Source organism: Periplaneta americana, chromosome 3 (assembly GCF_040183065.1).
Source record: "Periplaneta americana isolate PAMFEO1 chromosome 3, P.americana_PAMFEO1_priV1, whole genome shotgun sequence".
NCBI lineage: Eukaryota > Metazoa > Arthropoda > Insecta > Blattodea > Blattidae > Periplaneta > Periplaneta americana.
In genome coordinates this window covers 176332904-176357113 of record NC_091119.1, presented here as the reverse complement: position 1 = coordinate 176357113, position 24210 = coordinate 176332904, and the positions used below count along the sequence as shown (strand labels likewise).

General features: G+C 34.8%; 1 protein-coding gene across 2 annotated transcripts in view; it reads right to left on the bottom strand.

Annotated features, from left to right (window-relative positions):
* Window positions 1–663: 663 nt before the first annotated feature.
* Window positions 664–24210, bottom strand: part of LOC138696854 (vanin-like protein 2) — a 45371-nt gene continuing 21824 nt past the window's right edge. For both annotated transcript variants that reach the window (XM_069822301.1, XM_069822302.1), the window contains exons 4-7: window positions 11325–11456; window positions 9897–10066; window positions 7602–7816; window positions 664–5965 (exon numbers count right to left, since the gene is read on the bottom strand). In XM_069822301.1, coding sequence (XP_069678402.1) covers window positions 5043–5965; window positions 7602–7816; window positions 9897–10066; window positions 11325–11456 — 1440 coding nt within the window. In that variant the 3' untranslated portion in view covers window positions 664–5042. The remainder of the gene's footprint in view (window positions 5966–7601; window positions 7817–9896; window positions 10067–11324; window positions 11457–24210) is intronic.

The following is a 24210-nucleotide window of genomic DNA, read 5'->3' as shown; positions in this document are numbered from 1 at the left end:
TACGGTATAACTTGAACGTCGTAGCAACAGATGGCGGTCTGTACGGTCTGTGTGCTATCATAACCTCTTTCGAACTGTGTTTAGCGCCGGCAAGTCGTACGCAGGGTATTTGCTATCATCGGTTGCGTACGGTAACATTCCACAACACAAATCAAATGCTCCGTGTCCATGTTGACCGTCGAAGTTTATGTCAACAAATACGTAAGTAATCGTCTTAACCCTCTCCCCATATCCCGACAGTACGTATTTCCAAACAGTTCACATTCCTGCCACTACCGGCGTTACCGTACGTATCGGCACGTACTCTTCAGAATGAACGCCGTACTTGCTAGCCAACTTCTCTGCCTCTTAGATTATACACCTGAGCTGCGGAAGTGTAGGAAGATTGAATTCTCTAGGCTCATCAGCTAGCCACATGACGGCATACAGCGAGCCAAGACACATTTTGAACTGAACACCCAGTATATCTACAACAGAAGCAGTCACATAACACGTCACTACATACACTTAATGAATTAACTACAGGGCATGGAGTATTCATTTTTACGGATGAACGAAGCTTGTTCACTCGTTAGTCACACAGGTATATATCTGCTACAATATAAATACACTTTTCGTGCATTTATTTCTGTTGTAACTCTCAAACAGGAATAATCGAAAAGATATATTAATATCATCTTTTATTTGATATGTTACAATTGTTACAATCAATGAATAGCCTACAGTCAATTATTATTATTACAAATTATATAAAAAGAAATAGAGGTTCAACATCAATACTGATACAAAATACACTATATCTACAGTTACATATAATTATTAGGAATACATAATTTCATATTCCGACAGTCACAAACGTTAGTCACTGTGCTCATATTTTTTATGATTTATTTAAAAGTTAACATTGTTAAAATAGTAATTATATCAAGCAACTCAAAAAATTAAAATTACAGAGAAAGTCAGTCATTCTAAAGAAAACTACCAGTTACTTCCCCACACGGTAACCTTGTACAGTTTCTGAAGGATTTATTTATCATTCACATGACGATTCAAACCCATAGTTAATCAAAATTAAACCAATGCAATAGTTTGTGTGTTCAGATAAATATTAATAAATTGTATCTTAAAACATTCAGAGTGTTTCACAATTATAGATACAAACTGCAGGGATGAGTAGAGGAAAATGGAACAAAGAAAAAAGTTCTAATAAACATAGGTCCTAAAACAGGCATGTCAATTGATGCCCACAGGAGTAAGCGCACGCTTTCGAGCCCAGGAGAGCCTGAGCGCTTTACAACGGAAAGGAAAGAGACAGACGAAAAAGGTGGTATATGCCGCTTGGTCGAGCTATATTCAGGGATGGCCAGCACTGATTCAATAGATAAAGGGAAGAGAACTTATTAAAACTGTATCCATGTTAATTTTTAGATTTGCCTGAGAATTGTAAGTGCATTATAAGAATGTAAGTTTTAATTTTAATGCTCATTTTTCACAAGTTTGTTTATTTTATTAAAAAGAAATATTTTCTCAACTTTTCGTATTGAAAAGTGAAATTTTCAGGTATAGGCCTATTTATTTAGTAGCCTTACAGAATGTTGTCGTAAATCTAATATACCGTTTATACGTATTACTGAAGATAGTGTAATGAAAATTTTGAAAATATTCGCATGGAAATTGTTTGTAAGGAAATTAATTAACAAAGCAACTACTGTTACATCATAAGCAAAAGATACTTGCCCATGTGTTGTAAAAATATCAGCTCTATAGCTTCAGCAGATTTCGAGAAAATAATTTAATATTCTGATGATAGGAAGTTGCTCACAAATATCACCTTAAAAGCATAATGCGATAAGAGTTTTTTTTTTTTGTAATATTAGTTACACTTAAAACAGATGCAGTACCTAGGTAACTTTGCTTTGTACTGTAATATTGTTTTGATTAGTTTATTGATTACTTTTGTAAGGCTAAAGATACCATCAATATAAATTCCAACTTGTCATGTCTTACTCAATCTCTTTCTTTGGAATATCACTTTCTTTATGAATGATGTGTGTCATCCACTTAATACAGTATAATATTATACTACTATGGAATTTAAGTGAATATTCCTTTTTAACTCTCTATTATGTTATTAAGATTTAAAACACAAGTACAATATTAAGAAATCAGTGTTAGCACTTTTGTTTTACAGACAATATAGATAATATTAAACAGAAAGAAGCCAAATAAAAATAACGACATAAAATTTCACTTTCCGTTTGAAGTTTGTGCACCACTGTTTTCTTAATCCAACAGGTTGCTTATTCATATACACAACCCATCCTCTTTCCATACTTAGCGCTCGCTGCCCGCTTGCTGCCCGTCAAGGTCAGAAAAATGCGCTTGCTTTGACATCACTGTCCTAAAACCAGCAGTTTTCAAAATCTACAGGGTTTTAGGTCTCATCAATACAGGTGATGTGGGATAACATAACATCTGATATGCACAGGATGAAAAGAGTGTTATAACCTGTACTCAATATAGCCACATTTCATGACAAGGCAGGCATGAGCGCATTTCCTCTTCAACAATAGTACAGTTTCGAATAATCCTGGCATGTTTCTAATACGTTAACAACAATTGACAATACATTCCCGTAATTCGTAAGCATTGTCAACAGTTCTGGAATACACAAATTATTTCGAATATCCCTAAACGAAAAATTCAGATGATTGAAGTCTGGGGTCCTGGCAGGCCACGGTGTTGGTAAGCCAGACGATACATCTTTTGTGAATGCTTGTGCGTAAGAACTCTCGAACGTTCAAATGGAAGTGAGCCGGTGCTCCATATACATGTACCACAGCAGCTGCCTTTCCCAAAGAGGAACAATATTCAAAATGTCGCATAGCTCACTTTGGAAAAATGGAGGAAACACGATCATTAAGTCAGTCAGATAATAAAAGATGTTGCGAATGTGAATGTTTAGGCCTGTTCGTTTGGTGCAGATAGTGGTGATATATCTAAAAAAGAAAAAATTCGTTCCCGGATCTATATTTATAAAGATTTTTTTCTTTGTTTCATCCTCTTCTAGTCACCCTCTGCTGTATGTACCTATAACTGAAGTGTGTGAACCCCAAAACTTGTTCAGTCCATTTGGTCATTTTTATTATTTACAAGAGAATAAGTTTAGCATACTGTTACAGAAACTTTTGTTACACTCTGTAGTTGAGAATGAGAAAAACACGCAGTTTTTAAGTTAATGTTTGCAACTTTGAGTAAATTTCCTTGAGCTTCATTTTAATAAATGGCTATTAAAAATGCTAGTTGCATTAAAATTGCAGTTGCTTAAAATCGAAAGACATTTTATTGGATATCATAGGGATAAAAACATATGCTTTCGTTTTGACAGTTAATATTGTCACTTCTATTACGTTTTTCATTATTTTTTTCTCATCAATTCTCATTCCATTACATAATTTTGGTAGGTCAATATTTTTCGCAATAGTATTATTGGTGATTCAATATTAAGTATTCAATTATGTAATAGCAATCTCTTGTGGTTTCAAAAAATTTAGTTGGATAAACACAGCCTGCTCACTAGGGTGTACAACTGCATCGAGAAATTCATAATACGGTCTGAACTGCGTAAATACACTTACTGTATTAATAAATTGTCTTCTAGATTTTAGCCTTCATGATGTATCAACAATGTAATTTAATTTCGTGTTATAATTTCCGTGGCCCCGTGAAAGTCAATGTTGAATACAACACACAATAATAAAGAACAATTGACTGTAGATGCAGATGACATGCAGATCAACCGCATGAGGTGGACAGTGAAAAGAAACGGATCTATGAACCAACAATCCCGTTCTATAAAGATAAATATAGCCTGTCCCACATTGATGTAATAGGTCTGATGGTGGGAGCACGAGGTACCATACCCTCCTTCTTTGCCAACAAACGTAAAAACCTGGGGCTAACACACAGCATTGTGAAGGAAATAGCCATTAGTGCCCTCAAAGGATAGGTTCAGATATTGAGAAATCATTTGTATGGGAGTGATAATAGAAATTACAAGTTATCTTAACCGATGGCTGTTGATTAGTTTAGATATCAATTCCAGTAAATCCGTACTATTATTTTTCTCGCGGTATATGGCATTCAAATTATTCTAATCTATCTGATGATATTTTTCCCCCCTTTCTTAACTGTAAATGAGCACAAACGCTACTTAGGTGTAAATTTTTCTGACATCTTTTATATTCGATTTTCTAACCGTTTCAAATGTATATCATTTTACCTTCTAGGTTTGTTTCCAAATTATATGTAATAGCTACGCTTTGTCAGGTCTGGCAACCTTTTCATAAGGGAAGCTAAATTTATATTATATTATTTTGCATTTTAATATTATACATGAATATTTGCTCTATTTATTTTTATTTTTATACTTTTAATTAATTTAACTTCCATTTGCACAATTTTAATGCAGCCTATGTTTTTCTCCTGGTTATGAAGGTTAAAAGTGCAAACTTTGGCACATATCGGTCAAAGAGTGTAGATATGTATAGAGAACATACACACATACATACACACATACATAGCCACATTCAATTTTATATATTAAGATACCAGAGACAGGGAACTCGTACTGTAAACAGACCAGTATTCATGAGTACCTACATACAATAGCAACTGTAGCGGAAGAAGCTAAGCTTTCCGTGAGAGGCCGTTTCCGGTCCCTGATTTATACATTACATAAATTATTTTTTATTAGACCTCTATCATCATATTTTAAGTGTTTCCAGTACAAGTCAATCCTTGTCTAAAAATTAAAAACTAGACCAATTTTGTTTTATAAGATGGACTGCACGCTTTTTGGAATCACACTCTTCAATTGTGAAACATTCCGTATTGAATTCAACTTAATCCGTATCATACAAACGATTTGAAGTGCTTACAGCTTCTGTGATTGATCTTGTAACAGGTATCATGATTACAGCCAGAGAAGATAGTTTAGTACAAGCTAACAGGCTAGTAATACCGATCTATATAACACTTTATTAGAAAAATCTTCGCATCGTAATACAAAAGGATATCACCAGTATTACATACGTTGCTTCAGAGAGCACGTAACTACCTGCGGACCTAACGTCACGCTGAGTGGATTCAAGACCATCTTTCGTGAAGTCACGTCCATATATTGCAAATGTATACAAACTAATATTATTAACACTCGTCTCCATGGTAACGTTTACTTCATTTCTATCGGGAATCTCCTCTTTTGTAAACAAAAATTCATTTTTCTTAAGTGTTTCGTAATTGTTCGCGAGAGTATTTGGCAACTGAGTGGCGTTACCTAGACGGAAAGTACCAGAGATACGAATGTGATCAAATTTTGTATCCATAGTGGCAGGAGCATCGAGCTCAGTCCCACAGGAAGAAATGCTAGAGTTGGTGCAAGCAAAGACTGCGCATATTTGAAGTCCTCCAGATGCAAACGTGTACGAACGGATGTCGTCAAAAACAGCTATTCTGTAGACGTAACCATTCTCGGAAACTTTTCCTTCAACAGAGAGATTGGTAGTCCGCATTAAGATGTCAAATTGACAACAAAAATCTTTGTAACACAAAGTTTGGTTGCCGTTGAAGTCTTTCTCTCCCAAAAGTCGTGTTTCGTACACATCAACATCATCTCTTTTCAAGTAAAGTCCTGTAATCTTCAACTTCTCTGGAAATGGTTCTACAGTAAATCTCACTGGCTTCTCAAAGTCCATTTTGGGAGGTACTTTGTAATTACTTGTCTTTTTGGTAACATTAGCTACAAGTAGTTGAGTTATGGATGAGGTTTTCATTACTGCAGTAATGGAACCTTCCTTTCCAGCATAGATTCCACTTCCTGTACTTCCCACACCAGGGTAACTATATCCTGCACCTAAAAAGTTAACATCCATTCCATGGGCCCAAGCTGTTTGCGCCTGAACAGCTGCAAAGAAACACAAATTTTAAGAATTTACAAAATGCAGGGAGTCATACAAGAATTAAAGGTACAGAATGTCAAATCTTTGGCGGAACATTCCTCACATCTAGAGTATGAAGATATATTACACGTAACGTCTAGTGTTTAGTCACATTTTATACAAGTCATGTAAGCAGTGACTATATCCTGCAAAGGTTGTTGGTAGGCACGAAAGTTGCGTCTACGTAATTGTATACAAATATTGCATTAATTCTTTATAAACTGAATATACTACGGGTATTTATAACATAGACTATTACAACGAATGAGAAGCTACAGCGAATGAAAAATTTCAACACAATTATATAATAAATCCAAAACAAAATTAAATACCAAAAATGAGGAATCTATGGAACTATAAATTAAATAAAAATCAACTTATGCACTATTTATTAGCTTATTTATTACTTTACTTGTTTGTGTTTATTTGTTTACCTATACATTTATTTATTTATTTATTTATTCAGTAATTTAATTAGTTTTTTGCTTCTCTGTTTCTTTGCTCATTTGTTTAGTTACCTATTTGTTTCTCTCTCTGCCAGTCTTTCTATCTGCCTGTCTGTCTGTCTGTCTGTCCATCCATCCAACCATCCACCTACCCACCCACCTATTTATTTATTTATTCATTCATTTATTTATTTACTTATTAATTTATTTATTTACTTATTCATTTATTGATTTACCTATTCGTTTAGTTCTTTACTTATTTGCCTGCTTGTTTATATATTTATTTATTCATTCATTCATTTATTTACTTATTCATTTAGTTATTTGTTTATTTATTTGCTTATTTATTTATTTACTCATTTATCTATCTGTCAGTCGGTCGGTCGGTCGGTCGGTCGGTCGGTCGGTCGGTCGGTCGGTCGGTCAGTCAGTCAGTCAGTCAGTCAGTCAGTCAGTCAGTCAGTCTGTCTGTCTGTCTGTCTGTCTATCTATCTATCTATCTACCTACTTATTTATTTATCTACTTATTTATTCATTTATTTATTTATTTATTTATTTATTTATTTATTTATTTATTTATTTATTTATACTAGTGAAGTTACAGCCATGATGTCTTCTCTTCCACACCACTTAGAATATAAACAGAAAAATAAATGCAGAGAAAGGAGGAAATAAGAAAAAGAAATACTAGTACAAATTATACAAATTCAAAAATGAAGAAAAAAATAGAAATAAAGAAGAACCAAAGTTACAGTTGAAAAATTGCAATTACTAATAATTCTCTAAGATACTGGGATTCTGAAGCTAGGTAACTGACTGATTGCACAGTTTTGATGAGAAATAAGACCATACGGTTTACGAAGCTTTTAGAACAAAATTAAAATTTCTATCAGTAAAGCTTTATAATGAATAACTGCGTATACGTTTTTGGTGTTCAAAATAAATTCTTCCTCGTCTGTATTAGAAAACGTTTGTATCTACAAAAACTTATTTCTGTCTCACAATAAATAATTGGAGGAATATGAGAGATGTCTACATTGGCACAATTTTTGTCTGTCGTAGCTAATAAAAATGTATTTGTATCAGTATAATAAATGGTTCCAAACTGAGCATAAATAAATCAATTTCCTCAGCTCTAAAATATATAGAAGCTTACCTGTCAGGAATGGTAGCTCTGAAAACCAAGCTGTTGGAAACACGATGTCAGTGATGCCATATCCTTTCACTAGAGTTACAGCTGGATGTTGGAACATAATATCGAAGCAAGTGAATGTTCCAAATTTGACTCCGAAATCAGTTTCAAACATAGAAAATTCTGGCTCAGGAGTGACACTAAATCCAGGCTCGCCGAATAGGTTAAACTTACGATATCTGTAAGATAAATGCACTCTTACTATTTGATACGTAGCAATAACTCTTGTCAGATTATAATTATTGAATTCCTTTCACTCTTCCCGTCTTCTCAACATAAAGGGTGGATACAACAAAATGAGATTTGAAAAACCTAAATATGTTTTTTCTAACATTCACCATTTTAGAGGAAATAGTTATGTTTCTATTAAGCTTTTGGTAACATTACGGCTACTGTAATAAGTAGACAGTGGATGCGTGATGACTTAAGGAAAAGTGAAGTTGTTCCGTATCAGAGTATATAGCACGTGCCGCGCCGTCCGTCTTTTGTGTACCTGGCGAGTACAGCAGCGTACATAACGAATGAACCCCGATCTGTTCATAGTAACATTGAAACGCAATGTGTGCAGTTGTGTTATTGTTTTATTCTGCTCAAGTATTTAGTACGCGTTGAGTTTGCTGTGCTGATCCATTTATAATGACAAAACGTTAAATTCGCTCAGAGATACGAAATGCAGTTAAGAAGTATGAGAGTGACATTTTATGTATTAACGAAGACAATATCGTGTGTAATGTATGTAAAATTGAAATAAAAACCAGAACAACTCAGGCTATAGAGAAACATTGCAACAGTACATCGGACAGGAAATGCGTTGAAATGAAATCAGAGGAACCACCTACATCATCATCATCATCATCATCATCATCATCATCATCATCATCATCATTTAGTTTTGCGGGTCTAAACGACACGTGCAACATGATGCTCAGTACAAATATTCCTCTAAAGAAATTGAGTGATCCCCATTTTAGAGGTTTTCTTCAGAAATTCTCTCGATACAAAAACTATTTAAGTGATAGGCGAAGACGATTCAGCTTTGACAACTTACGAGAATATATCGTCGTTTACTGCAACGCTGGTAATTGCATCAATGATGACGAGGACTGAACCTTGCACGGTATGTACTACAGTACGTTATTTTTCTTTTCCTTCTGACTGTATGGAGATACAGTAGCATGTTGACGTCGTCTGTTTACTTTTAAAACCTGTTCAGCCAATGGTCTGAATGAAAAAATGTAACATATAGTAAATGTGTACTTACATTCAACAATAAGTCATCCCGCATCCACTGTCTAGTAATAACTCTACCAAGCGCGACCTGCACTCCTTACCTTCCCCTCCCCCTCTGCTATACTCAATGAGTGTAGAAAAAAAGCCAAATAGCGTTTTCCTGTATCTATCGAAGTTTTCCAAAAAAAATTGTGAGTCTAACGTTTTTGAAAAAGAGAATAGAGTGGTCATTTACTTTGCCCGATACGTATGCTGAAACTGTCGTTTGTTAGGCCTACTCTGTTGTATATTGGCATATGTTGGGCACACAGTGATTGGCAATGTCAGTCACGATCAGTCGAAATTTAAACATTTAATTACACTACTACCAATCTCAAAGCATGTATTTTACAAATTAAAAATGAAACGACGAAAATAATTAAATTTCACTAGACATTTTGTTCAGCACACCGATATGTACTCTCTGTATAATTTTTCAGTTTATATCGCTTGTATTTTTGTCGCTTCTTATCAGTAGAGTAGCCCATTTCTAACCAGCAAACGGGTGACATATCTTCCTCGCAATTTATTTCATCTGAATACAAAACCAATACAAACTTACAAACAATATATCGCCTCTATACACTTCACTAGAATAAAAATCGATAAAGCGATAATTTGTGATAACAAAAAATCGTGAACAGATATGTACAGGTCATTCGGCATTTCGTGAAAACTACGTACGCGTGAAGGAAAGGAAAAAGTGAACGGGGAAGCTTTCCTCCCTTGCTACGCTTCGACTTGCAGCTGGCTACCTCACATACCAGAACCATAAGGTTCTTGCTATAAGTTACGGCACTGTTTGGTTTCACGAGATGGCTCACAGCTACTCTCATCTTCGTGCATCACACTTTGTCGCGGAGCCTTAGATACTTCCAGTGAGAAACCAAAAATATACTTAATTGCTGCTGAGACGTTATGTTAGAAATAAAAAGGATTGGGTGATTTTGGTCAAATTAAATATTAACAGTTCTTCAAAATATATCTCACCTGGCAACAACAGTTCCTTTTCTGTCGAAGACAACATTGCTGTTGTAATAGATGACACCATCACGTGGACAATCTTCCGTCGAATCTCTGGTGCATTCTTTCTTTTCAGGTAGATTCACAAGAACATATATGTTTTGGTTTTGGGCTTCGCAGGACAGTTCACGAATGGCCTAATAATAATAATAATAATAATAATAATAATAATAATAATAATAATAATAATAATAATAATGTAGAGTGTCCGTCGCCAGAAAACAAATTCCGCTCAGATAAATGTCGTAGGAATTTTATTGACTATAATTATTTCAATTGCAAAAGTCATTGATGACGGGAATATATAACAGCGATACTTGGGAAATTCTAACTAGAATAAGTGTAGCAAGGGAAAGTAATTTTCCTGAAGAAAACCTATACCATAGGCTTTAGTATTCTAGAAATATCACCGTCTATCGAAAACCTATTGTCTTTTCTGAGAGATGGTTACATAATTTACTGAGCTGTATCTGAATTGCAAAATTATAAACAATAGCCATAGCAAAGCTTTCAATTACATGATAGTAGGCATTCAATGGAATCAACTTTTGAAAACGGAATAATAATTTTATTAATTTATGGGTTGTAGATGAAGGAGGCAGTTCGTATTATGTCAATTTTCAAGCCACTCATTAGAATTTATAAAAGGTAAAATGGACAGAAAAATTTAACCATACTATTTCAATAGTGTTGTAACAAAGTTGAGCTTTTATTCTTAATACTATTATGATGTACCGAAGTATATATTTGCCGTTCAGAGCAGAAGTGGTGTAAGTCAAAGTTGGGTGATGGGGTTTAAAATAAAATTTCTGTAAAATACAGCGCAAAGTAGAAATTAATATGTTCTTCGTGCTATCCACTGACTACTAATAGGGTAGTTTAAATAAACTGAATATTAATTGCTACTTTGCGCTGTATTTTACAGTATGTTTACTTTAACCCTCATTACCCATTTTTGATTTAAACAACTTCTGCTCTGAACGGCTCTTATGACAATTCCGTGCAGGATTCAAGACGGCGCTCATCCCGTCAGATCCCGGCCGCTTAATCACTCGTAATGAGTGCACCTCTGTACATGGTGCGTTGGACATTGTTCCACTGTCACATATTCTGTGACACAGTACATGAGGACAGGTCACCAAAGGGGAAACTGAGAGTAGAACTTAAACTGAAGGTATTCGATCCGGCATCGGAACTGGAATCCGGTGTGGCTAAGTGGATAAAGCGTCAGCACGTAGGTTCGGGTCCTGATGCCGGAGAAAATTTTTCTCTGTGCTATCCATCCTTCATTTTATTCTTGAGTTAATAAGTTCTCAGGAAATTCTTTCCATTGAAAATATAGAATAAGTATGTATCATAATATCGTTAAGATTTTCAGAATTATTAAAAATTCACCTTTTCCACGTTGCTGGAAGCGTTTTTGCAGGGATTCACATGGTCGTCAGGGTTTGGAAGAGCTGAAGCGAAGTCAGTAGACAATCCATATGAGACCAAACCACACTCCGGAAATACAATAATGTCAGCTCCCTTAAATCAGTTAAATAGATTGAAAAAATAAGACGTAATTGATACATTCATAATATTCACATTCGCGTTTTTTTGAGTGTCTAAACCACCGCTTTTATCTTTATTTTCCAGAATACAAGGAAACAGACTTCTCACATCTTCTCTCGACTCTTTTTCTTTAATTTGCATACTTCTGTGCTAAAATTAAAACAATTCTCTCAGGGATGTATTTCATTCTTGATGGGCACTAAGTGCAATTTTTCGAGGCCGGGCGACGCCAGGGCACTTTTCATATACAGCCAATACAGGATATAAAAGATATAAACTGCCAAATTTATACAGACTGTACATCTGGGTCTACTAAACATGAAGTGTATTGAAACTTTGTTATTTTACTTTATTTTTATATTTAATTCCTAAAATAACATGGTTTTAGGATTGATAGTAGTCTAATATTTACTGTTCGAGTAAATATGAACGTTATTGCCAGAGACCTTCCGTCCAACACACGCTAACACCACCACTATAGAGAGACAACAAAGTACCCTGATCTGTAAATAAGGATATTACCACAGTTTCAATGCACGTGGCGGACCGAAGTATATAATGATGGTCTACTACCATTTCCAAAAACATTAGACTCACAGATATTATGTTTTATAAGGAAACCACAACAGTTACAGAAAAGATTTTAGTGTTTTGTTCAGTAATTTATGCTCTATTACCAATATTTTTGGCAGTTTATTTCGTTTTACATCCTGTACAATTTCTAGACATTTATTATTAAGATTACTAGCTACGGTACAACAGAACCAGCTTTAAATTATATATTACGAAGACTATTAGGCCTAATTGCACTCAAATTGTATTGCTATCGTCAAATTTTTCATTTATAAAACTCATATTTTATTCATATTTAAACAATTTTATAGTGAGGTGTACTCCACAGATCTAATAACCTCTATACTTATGTAGATTCCAACCATGTCGTTTAAGTCTAACATTCCCTAAGTACTGTTGCGGAAATGGCGATGATGATGATGATGATGATGATGATGATGAAGACGACGACGAAAAAGACAACTATTACCGGTATTACCGAAATCACAGAATGGTTGTCCTAAACAAGTTGTTAACTACAATATGACAAAAACTTCTTCTTGTCGTTTATTGCCTTTTGTAATGAGTAAAGATGAGGGATTTGTGCGGTTTGTCGTCAGGTTGCGTGTGCATAGACGTTATGCAGCTGTATGCCCAGTGCCTGTGTTGACTTCCGACGTAAACAAACCACGCGAAGTGTACAGTCTGAAAATGAGAAATGCAACATTCCGTTAAGGTCTAGCAGATGACAATATACAAATATGAGAAATATGTCGAAACATTAATATAGTTAGAAAAAGAAACTTGCCTTTATGATTTATCCATAGCTTCAGAGCCATCACAAGCCGAATTGCACTGCACTACTACAGACATTCTTAAATTATCGAATGTCAAACGTCGTCGTCGATCACTCAAACAGTTTTTGAACTGCGAAAAGCTTCTTTCAACGTCACAGGACGTTAACGGTGCATATGTCAAGTATACTGTCCTATCGTCTGATGATTTTGCATTCTTCAGCATGTTATTGTTAAATAGCCCTTATTTTTCTGTAGAATGTTTTGCCATTTATTCTTTATTCTCTGTGTGCACGGTCCTGGAGGTCCTTTCTTGATTTTTTCTGACACCTCTTCAATTATTGCTATGCCCTTGGATATTTCCAAACCAGACATTTCTAACTGCGTTATGCTTTCCGGTATCGTTCCGTGATTTTGGTGTATGAACTTTATATCTTCAAACAGTTTAGTGGAAATAAGAGATTTGGCAGTATTAATGGGAGATGCACTTTCAGTACTTATAGCATCAATTACTTTTATAACTGAAGTGTAATTTACTGCATAATACGAGACAGTCTCTAACCAGGTACCCCATCTTGTAATTACTGGTTTTGGTGGAAGGGCAATACCTGGTGCAATGTCTCGTAATTGTTGCATCCGTGCAGGCGCCTTAAGAAAATTTTTCTTCATTGCCGATATGAAGGTGTCAACATCACTAAACATAGCACGGATCTCTTCAGCCAATCTATGAAGACCATGAGCAAGTTCACGTAATGTGAATAATGTTCTTATATCGTTCTTTTATTCCATATGCTGCCTTTACCATGTAGGGGGCAGCATCGGTAACGAACATTAGTACGTCTTCGTATCAAACCTCAAGAGGCCATAAAAGACACATAGCATTATGAAACAAGAGTTCAATAGAATTATGATTCACTTTATCCAAAACCTCGGTAGTTAATAAAAAGGTTTTACCTGGACCGTCTCTTGATAGTACTCCTACAATTACGTTTGCCACAAATCTGCCTGTTACATCTGTCGTTTCATCTATTGACACCCAGATTTTGTTACCGTTGACAGATCTTCTAATGTAACTCAATGTATTTTCATAGCAATCAGATACATAGTCTTTACGGAGAGTTGTCTGATTCGGAATGCGCTGCTTGGTATATTTTTCCAAAAATCTTCGAAAATGGGGATTGTCTTCTTTACTCAACGGAATATTTGCTTTAATCATCATCGCACATAAATCCTTAGCAAAGTCTGATTTTGCATTTGATGCTGATTTTGATGTTGAGGGAATCACCACCTTTAAAGCGCGTGCAATATTGTCTTTATGTTTTTTGCTGTTACATTGTCTTTCTACGTAATACTTCCTACATAATATTGTAATTTCATACTCACATACTGTACATACAATTCTGTTTGCTTGGATGCGCAACATATCACTGCTGTATTTCCTCAACGAAGTATTTAATTTCACAACCTTTGTTTGCTTGGTTTCCGTCATTGTAGGTAACTGATGCTCACTACGTCCGTTCACCACTGCAGTGCATTGCACTATGAAGGCCTGTGTTCGTTTCGTGTTGTTATGATAAGCGGCAAGTAGGCAAATGGATAGAGTGTAGTTGCATTTCTCTTGGTTGCACTGGTCGTAGTTGTTCACCTGTCTGTCCACCTATGCTCCCTGTCGAGTCAACGTGTTTTTCGTGCCGCGCACAAACCCCTCATCTTTAGTAATGAGTTTTATAAAATTGAAGATATGTACGTAAAAACAGTGTATCTCTTAAAATGGAAAACCGGACCTAGTATTGGAGAAATTAATGGTGATTATATTAATTTACTTAATGCTTATTGTGCAAGTTCTCTGTGACGTACATCAGTTTGCGTACGTAAATAATATCCCAAGTACATAAGATAAGATAACTGTCAGACAATGTGAAGTCTGGAAATGAATCCATTGAGCAACATCTGTATCCCAGCCTACCTACCGCAAGATCTTATCTAATCCACTGTCAAAATTAGAATACAACACAGACATTGTTCTCTTCTATATATTTTTACACAGAAATGCGTCATTAGTGACACAGCCACAACAACGAAAACGACCACTTTATTTTAAATATAGCTACAGATAAATATAATCACTCCAGCGTTTTATTGACGAATTAATCAATTAATCAAACTGTCAGCATGATAATAAAAATACTGTAATGAAGTAGGTATAAAGTTTACATCGGCTACACTATTTAATCACATTTACTTTTGCTTAATCATTGTATTTTATTTATGTTTTTGGTCTACGTTATTTCTATGATACACTTATGTACATACTTGCTCCTAATTTATTTCGAACTGCTGAGTTCTTACCTGATGAAGCCTTCATTACAATTTGATACATCTATGCATTCAAACTTTTGTCAAGTTCCTCGGATTTTGCATAGTGCCGTAGATGCAATATTTAACATTCGAAGTCCAATAAACTGCACTAAGTTAATAATTTGTAATATTTTTAATCGTATATTACTTCCATGTAGTCCTACGTTATTATTTATTTATTTATTTATTTATTTATTTATTTATTTATTTATTTATTTATTTATTTATTTATTTTTATTTATTCACTCATTCATTCATTTATTTACTTCTTTATTCATTTATTTATTTACTTATTTATTCACACATATATTTATTTATTTCCTTTATTTATTTTTTGTTCGTTTAGTTGCTTATTAACTTATTTATTAATTTGTTTATTTATTACTTTGTTACTTTTCCTATCTTACACAAATTTTTAACTTTTTTTTTTGTATAGTCTATACAGAGTGAACCTAAGTAATGTCAGTAAGTTAAGGGAATTATTATTTGATATATTTCAAACAAAAAAGTTTAATACAATTTTGCTCGTTTTTGTTTCCTTTTCGAGATAAAAATTGTTTTATATGAAACATTTCTTAGCGTATTCTGGGATAGTCATTGGTCTAATTCCCAATATGCTTAGTCAATTTAAGAGGGCAGTGTATTGTGATATTAAATGATGGAAATAATTTTACTTTTGCTCTTCAAATATGCAGAAATTTGATTCGAACAAATGCAACTTTTCGTTCTGCAAAGGAATTTTACAATGTGACATTCATTATTCGGATGAAATTTCTGCACAGACTGTATAGAGGACAAAACTAAAATTATTTCAATCACTTACCTGGACCGTCTAATGATAGTACTCCTACAATTACGTTTGCCACAAATCTGCCTGTTACATCTGTCGTTTCATCTATTAACACCCAGATTTTGTTACCGTTGACAGATCTTCTAATGTAACTCAATGTATTTTCATAGCAATCAGATACATAGTCTTTACTGTACTAAAATTAACTCAGTATATTGGAAATTAAATCAATGGTTTTCTCAGAATACGCTATGAAATATTTCAAATAAAACAGTTCTTATCTCGAGAAGGAAGCAAACACGAGAAAAATTGCATTAACTTTTTGTTTGAAATGTATCAAACAATAACCCCCTGAAATTAATGACATTAAGTTTCAACTTGTATACAGAGTGTTTCCGGGCTAGTGTTACAAAATTTCAGGGATGATGGGGAAGGTCACATGTATCAATTTGAAATAAGGAACTCTAGTCCGGAAATGACCGAGTCTAAAGTTACAAGTAAAAATAGTTGTGTGGAAATGAAATAATTATATTCCTCTGTACACCTTATTTATGTGTATTTATCTGTACATCTTACACATACTGTATTCATCTGACGTTGTTTACGTTGTCTACTTACAATATTCCGTTCAGTGCTCTTTCTGAGGGGTGGGGACAGGAAACTACACTAATGCAATGCACATAGCGTAATGTGTACCGGACATGGTCGGTCCTGATATGCACGTCTGTAGACAGCAGTGTATGTGTACAAGTTGCAGTATCCAGTCGATCAGTCCTAGTGAAATGCAGGAGTACACGAGAGCGGAATAAGCAGACCTGATTTTCGAATACGTATGAGCCAATGGGAACAGTAGACAAGCTCACAGATTGTATCGGGACAAGTACCCACGTAGGAGACATCCGGTCCATACCATCTTTTCACGACTGATCCAAAGGTTAAGGGAAGAAGGGCACGTGGTGCCAAATTACAATTCCATTTCCACACAAATATTTTTGCTTATAACTTTCGACTCAGTCATTTCCGGACCATGGTTCCTTATCTCAAATTGATACATGTGCCCTTCGCCATCATCCCTGAAAGTTTATAACACCAGCCCGGAAACATCCTGTATAATATAGGCTATACGTTAGCTTTTCACCCCGAAGATGAAGGTTGAAATTGCCGCAGTAGAACTGGAATTTATGATGGGCAAAGGAGTTACTGAATACGTTTTGTAGATATATTTACGTTTCTCTTGCTACTAGCTCACCAGATCTCCTTTATCTCCTCATAAAAGTTGTCTAAAGCGAAAATTTGTGACATTGCCACACAGCACTGACTCTATGACATACCCTTCGCACGTACGTTTATGCCTGACCGTCTACCGAACTCATTATACTTTCAAATAGGAATAGAAACGTTTATCATTTAACACTTGAACAACATTTTTGGTCAGAGAAACAATGTACCTCATTGCCGTCGTGTTGTGGCTCATTGTTTAAAGAATCCTTCCCGAAAGACAATACTTTTTTTATTATCAAATGTAATAAAGCCTATTTCATCCTGATTTATATCAGGGTTATGGTTGGCAACAAAATACATATTTTATAACCAATAAACAATAGTGAAGTGATAATACAAAATAGTGGTCACAGTTACAATTCACAAGAATTATGTAGAAGCTTGCACATTACTGAAAGAATGGATCCTGTTAAAGATTAATGAGATGTTTGAGGAATAATCAATGCAAAAGATATACAAGAATGTCTAACCGTTTCAGAGTAAATACACGTCTTTAAAAAGATAATCAACTATAGATTGCCAAAACAAAGTTTGACTTTCAGTTTCAAATTAATAAAATTCATAAACAATTAAACAGTTAAGAGTAATAAAAGGATATTACAAGCAATGATTTACGGTTACAAGTTACATACATGATTCAGGAACAATTACAATCAGTGGCGTAGCCAGCGGGTGGGCCAGGTGGGCCCAGACCCACCCAAAAATATGCGAATTTTTGCGTTTTTTTTAAATGGAAAATACTCAACATTAAAACTAAACCATGGATCCAGAGCCATAGTTACAATCGATAGCATTAAGGTAAGAAGTAAAAAATGCGTTAATTTCTTCAAGAGCCAATTTAACTGTGTTGGATTGGGCCTAAAAAATTGTTTGGCAGCGATAAGAGGAATGAAGCCGTGGAGGCTACTGAATTGTTACATCAGCTAGAACAATTTGACGTCTTATTTTATTTGGGATGTTTAGACGATATCCTTGCTCTTGCAAATTCATTATCGGAAGCATCTCAGTCTACAAAAATGAATATTAGTAAATGTTCACCCTTCATTAAGGTAATGATATGAACAGGCTTCGAGACTTCGGACCCAATAGAGCAGTTCAGTGGTAAATCCGTATAACGGCTCGCTGAGTATAGTGGTAAAGCGTACAGTGGGTGGGAGTACTGTAGAATGAATGCCAACAAATACGCAAAGGAAAACGCTCTGGATTTGAAGGTTCTGACGAATAATTTGGTTTTCATACAAACCTATTTTCAAACGGTTCCTGAAACTATTACACGGTTAGAAAAGTCGGAGCAAGAGATGCCGGAAGTCCTGAAAATTAATTGAGGAAATGACACAGAGAATTAAAGAGACACCAAGTACACCGGTTATTGAATGTGTAAAAGTGAAGTGGAAATCAATTTTATGTAAAAATAACGGATATGAAACATTGTGTAATATAAATAGCAAATTAGTGCACATAGAGTCACTCGAGAATAAAGGACTGTCTCTTAGAGACTGCAATGATGTTAGGTTTTTTCGTTTTGCTCTTATCACGTCATGCGACGTAGAGCGCAGCTTTTCAAGTAGAAACTGTGTTTGGCAGATAACCGGAAAAGATTTACGTTTGAGACACTGAAAATGTATCTTGTGATACATTGCAATTCGGTACTGTACCTGCACTTCCTAAAGACGACCAATAGGATAAATGAAGAAATTAAAATTGCTACATGTTTATTTCCACCATTAACACTGTGTATAATTAAACACAAATGCTTATAAAAGACAGGAGAATAAATGCTTTTCATATTCTCTTGACATTTTCATTGTGTAGTGTATATTTACTTTTAGAATGTACATATGTGTGTGTTTCCCCATACTACCGTACTCTACTCTAAACAGCAACGTTGTTGCCTCAACACATCTCTACTTTTCACTACCTGCAGCGAGTCAACAACCTATAGTTCATGCACAGTAAACTTATTTTATCGGGTCCCAAGTCTCAAAGCCTGGATATGAAACTTTTCAAAGCTCTGAAACGAAGAAAAATTCGACAATCATGTCAAGCACAAGGCTTTGTAATCTAGCAATTCTTTCCATTGAGAGGGAGAAAAGTTGGGATTTGTTGAAGGACCCATCATCAGCGATCGATAGATTCCTTGTTAGGAAATCTCGACAGCTCCAGTTCACCTTATAAAGCGTTTGTATAGGTATGCCTTCAATGATTGTATATCATAATTTTGTATATTATTAAATAAGACTTCCGAGAATGAGTTTCAAGAGAGTTGCCGGCAGCGGCATTGTCAGGAGATGGGTCAGTTACTTTCTAAACCCTACATATTTGGCCCACCCAAAATAATTAGTCTGGCTACGCCACTGGTTACAATAATTAAAATATAACACAAGTAATGACTTACAACTAACGAATAACGGAATTCTTGAAGGAAAATATATAATAGTATCTGTCTGTCTGTCTGTCTGTCTGTCTGTCTGTCTATCTATCTATCTATCTATCTATCTATCTATCTATCTATCTATCTATCTATCTATCTATCTATCTATCTATCTATCTATCTATCTATCTATCGATCCACCCACCCACCCATCTATCTATCGATCCACCCACCCACCCATCTATCTATCGATCCACCCACCCACCCATCTATCTATCGATCCACCCACCCACCCATCTATCTATCGATCCACCCACCCACCCATCTATCTATCTATCTATCTATCTATCTATCTATCTATCTATCTATCTATCTATCTATCTATCTATCTATCTATCTATCTATCTATCTATCTATCTATCTATCTATCTATCTATCTATCTATCTATCTATCTATCTATCTACCTATCTACCTATCTACCTATCTACCTATCTACCTATCTACCTATCTGTCTATCTGTCTATCTGTCTATCTGTCTGTCTGTCTGTCTGTCTGTCTGTCTGTCTGTCTGTCTGTCTGTCTGTCTATCTATCTATCTATCTATCTATCTATCTATCTATCTATCTATCTATCTATCTATCTATCTATCTATCTATCTATCTATCTATCTATCTATCTATCTATCTATCTATCTATCTATCTATCTATCTATCTACCTATCTACCTATGTATCTATCTATTTATTTAGTTATTTATTTATTTACTCTGGTGTAGTCATCAGGCCTTCTCTTTCACAACACCAGGGCAATACAAAAGATTTAGAAACAAATGTAAACATTAAAGGAATAATAGGAAAATATGACTTAAAAACAAGATATTTGTCGTAATAATTTAATTTCAGGTACGGTGAACGTTAAAGTTTGCTTTCCATTTCAGTTCGCGCTGAAACAAGAAATCTTTGCAGTAATGTCTATAACCTTGAGCATGCAGTGTTGGCAAGTTCTGAACTCCGCTAAGTTGTGCACGCCCCGGGGTGCGAGCAGGGAGGGGGTCTCTGTTCATAAGTTTAAAGAGGACTGCCATTGTTCAACGGTCTTATTCCGCTCCGCGAATTTGTCAGTGAGAACGCTAGCATTGTCGCTCCCTCCTCCACCTGGAGTTGTTTTCATTCAGATCGCAGCAGGCACTATTCATGCAGTCGCAGGTTTCTCTTGAATTCAATATTGGAGTCAAACTGTGAAGAATTTCCACTATTTTAAATCTGCTTTCCCTGTCCTTACAGTGTATGAACTTAACATTTTCCATTATAAAGTTAACTTGCACACCCGACTAGGAATTCTTATTTTAGGTAGGTACTGTCAGAGGTGCCAACTGTTTCGAATTTCCCTCTGCTATGACGCAAATACTGTCAAACGAAAAGTTATACTTATTACAAGAAGACAATACTGGCATGAAAGAAAAATATTTAATTGGTATCAATTTATTCCGCAGATAGAAAACGAGAATAAAATTTTAATTTAATTGACACAGTACTTAACAAGCAATATTTAAATTACATTAAAGAAAAGAATATAATGCAAAAACTATTAAATAAAAGAAAAATGCGCTTGCTTTGGCATCACTGACTTAATACATCGTTGTAGCTGGCTTTGAACAGGATCCAACGACTGTATGGTATTAACTATACTTCTGTATTCTTTCATAGGTTTATGTTTGAGATGAAATTCCTTGAGAAAGTAAGCCACATCTAGTGCAATCGAAGCGTTTCTTAGTCGTATAAAAAGCCAATATTCCATTACAGTACGTCTGAAATGATTAACTATTGTTTGTTGTGTCTTTGATAAAATCAATGGCTCAGGGTTGCATTACAGCTGGAAAGCAGTAGCAACACGACCTGATCAAAAATTCAGTTTGTAATTTGTTAGCTGCAACCGACACATGCTCGTTGTCCGGACGACTTGTAGCCGCTGATATGTAGGGTCTACAATCTACATCTATTATTAGGCTGGACATCTCACTTGACGATATGTGTCAGAGAACGAACAATTGTTTGTAGAGACCTGAAGTCTGATTAGTGTAACATATTGCTAGTCAGCGATGTATGCAATGGAGGGGTAAAGGAAGTCGCCACCCTACCCCACTATTTCCTGACTTAGTTGCACAATGAGTGATGTAATAATAATGATAATAATAATAATAATAATAATAATAATAATAATAAAAATGATTTATTTTAGCTGGCAGAGTTAAGGCCGTAAGGCCTTCTCTTCCACTCAACCAGCAAAAAGTGTATATACATATGCGTGAACTACTGGTGTCAGCTATGAGGTTTCAATCAGTCTTCGAACTACTGACTAAACAATGCTCCATTACATTGAAATAATACTACATTGCTAATGTACACTATTCTTACATACTTACTAACAGTTTGACAAAATGTATTAATATAAGTATGGATTAGATATTTTACATACGTATTTCTTTAGAGTTTTGTGTTCAACGTTTAACAATTCTTTATTATATTCCGTGGAGTGGTTGCAATATATTACAAGAAAAATATTGAGTTATCCTTCCACATAGACGCGAAACAGACATGTGCATAATATCTGCTTAACTAAAGATAAGTTGGCCATTACACACATACAGTTGTGTAATAATAACAGCAATAGCAATATTTACGGGATATTTTAATATGTTTATAGCCTACAGGTTTGAAGTAATATAACTGTGCAGAACTTAACAGCTTTCTCCTTGGATAGAGTACAACAAAGTTGCAATACCATGTTAGTCCCAAATGAAAACTTTTCTAAAAGAAAAATAATGTTCACTTAAATGTTAACACTCTTTTACTAGATAAGTTCTATCCATGTTTCTTATTCTTATCACTAGAGAGCCTGATAAGAAATGATTCACTCTTTTACAATGTTAAAATAAAACGGGCGCTTTTCTTACAAAATTAGATAAAAATATTAACACGCATCGTAATTTACTGCAATTACAAAGTCTGGCAACGTTGCTGCGTTGGCTAAGGGAAGGCTGTCTGCTGTTCAGACCGAATGCATATATGCTTTCGTACGTGAGCCGGTGACGTGCTGTTGCCAAACAAAAATTCTAATAAAATCAACCATGCACTTAATTACAAAGCGCATAACAGGCTTTTATTAATTTTAATGCATTATATTGCAGATTGAAAAGAGGCCAACGTGGGACATCCTATAATGAGATACTGTCGAAGATGATACAGAACTTCAGTCACTTATCAGTGCTTTTTTACTTAATCGTTGAAAATGTTTGACCGTGAATGCAAATGTTTCTGGAACAAGTAATAGGGAACAGTTATTTATAAATAACATGAAAACAAATCACAAATATCACACTAATAACTGAAAAGAACACAATTACGTGACATTTCAGATCATACTGACTTGTAAACAAAGCAAAAGCTTATTCTAAAACTCCTTCTGGCAACATGGTTCTAAATTCTATCACATAAAAGATATTAAAAAAATTGACCTATACACAACTATTGAATTTTGTCATTCACATGCAATAATAGATCCAAGTATAACGGAGTATTGTTACAAAGCAGAGATCACTAGGACGAAAAGATTCTGAAAATATAAAAATATGGAAAGCCCAGTAGCAGACGCAACGGACATCATATGCTTGAAGCTTGAAATAGAATCAATATGTGGAGCAAACGCTCTAAGAATATGAGTAGACAGACAGACATACAATGATAGATACGACAAGACTAGACTAGACTAGACTAGACTAGACTAGACTAGACTAGACATAGATAGATAGATAGATTAGATTAGATTAGATAGATTAGATTAGATTAGATAGATTAGATAGATTAGATAGATTAGATAGATTAGATAGATAGATTAGATAGATTAGATAGATAGATAGATAGATAGATAGATAGATAGATAGATAGATAGATAGATAGATAGATAGATAGATAGATAGATAGATAGATAGATAGATAGATAGATAGATAGATAGATAGATAGATAGATAGATAGATAGATAGATAGATAGATAGATATATAGATAGATAGATTAGATAGATTAGATTAGATAGATTAGATTAGATAGATTAGATTAGATAGATTAGATTAGATAGATAGATAGATAGATAGATAGATAGATAGATAGATAGATAGATAGATAGATAGATAGATAGATAGATAGATAGATAGATAGATAGATAGATAGATAGATAGATAGATAGATAGATAGATAGATAGATAGATAGATAGATAGATAGATAGATAGATAGATAGATAGATAGGTAGGTAGGTAGGTAGGTAGATAGATAGATAGATAGATAGATAGATAGATAGATAGATAGATAGATAGATAGATAGATAGATAGATAGATAGATAGATAGATAGATAGATAGATAAGATTAGATGGATGGATGGACAGACAGACGGACGGACGGACGGACGGACGGACGGGCGGGCGGGCGGGCGGGCGGGCGGGCGGACAGACAGACAGACAGACAGACAGACAGACAGACAGAGATAGATAGATAGATAGGTAGGTAGATAGGTAGATAGATAGATAG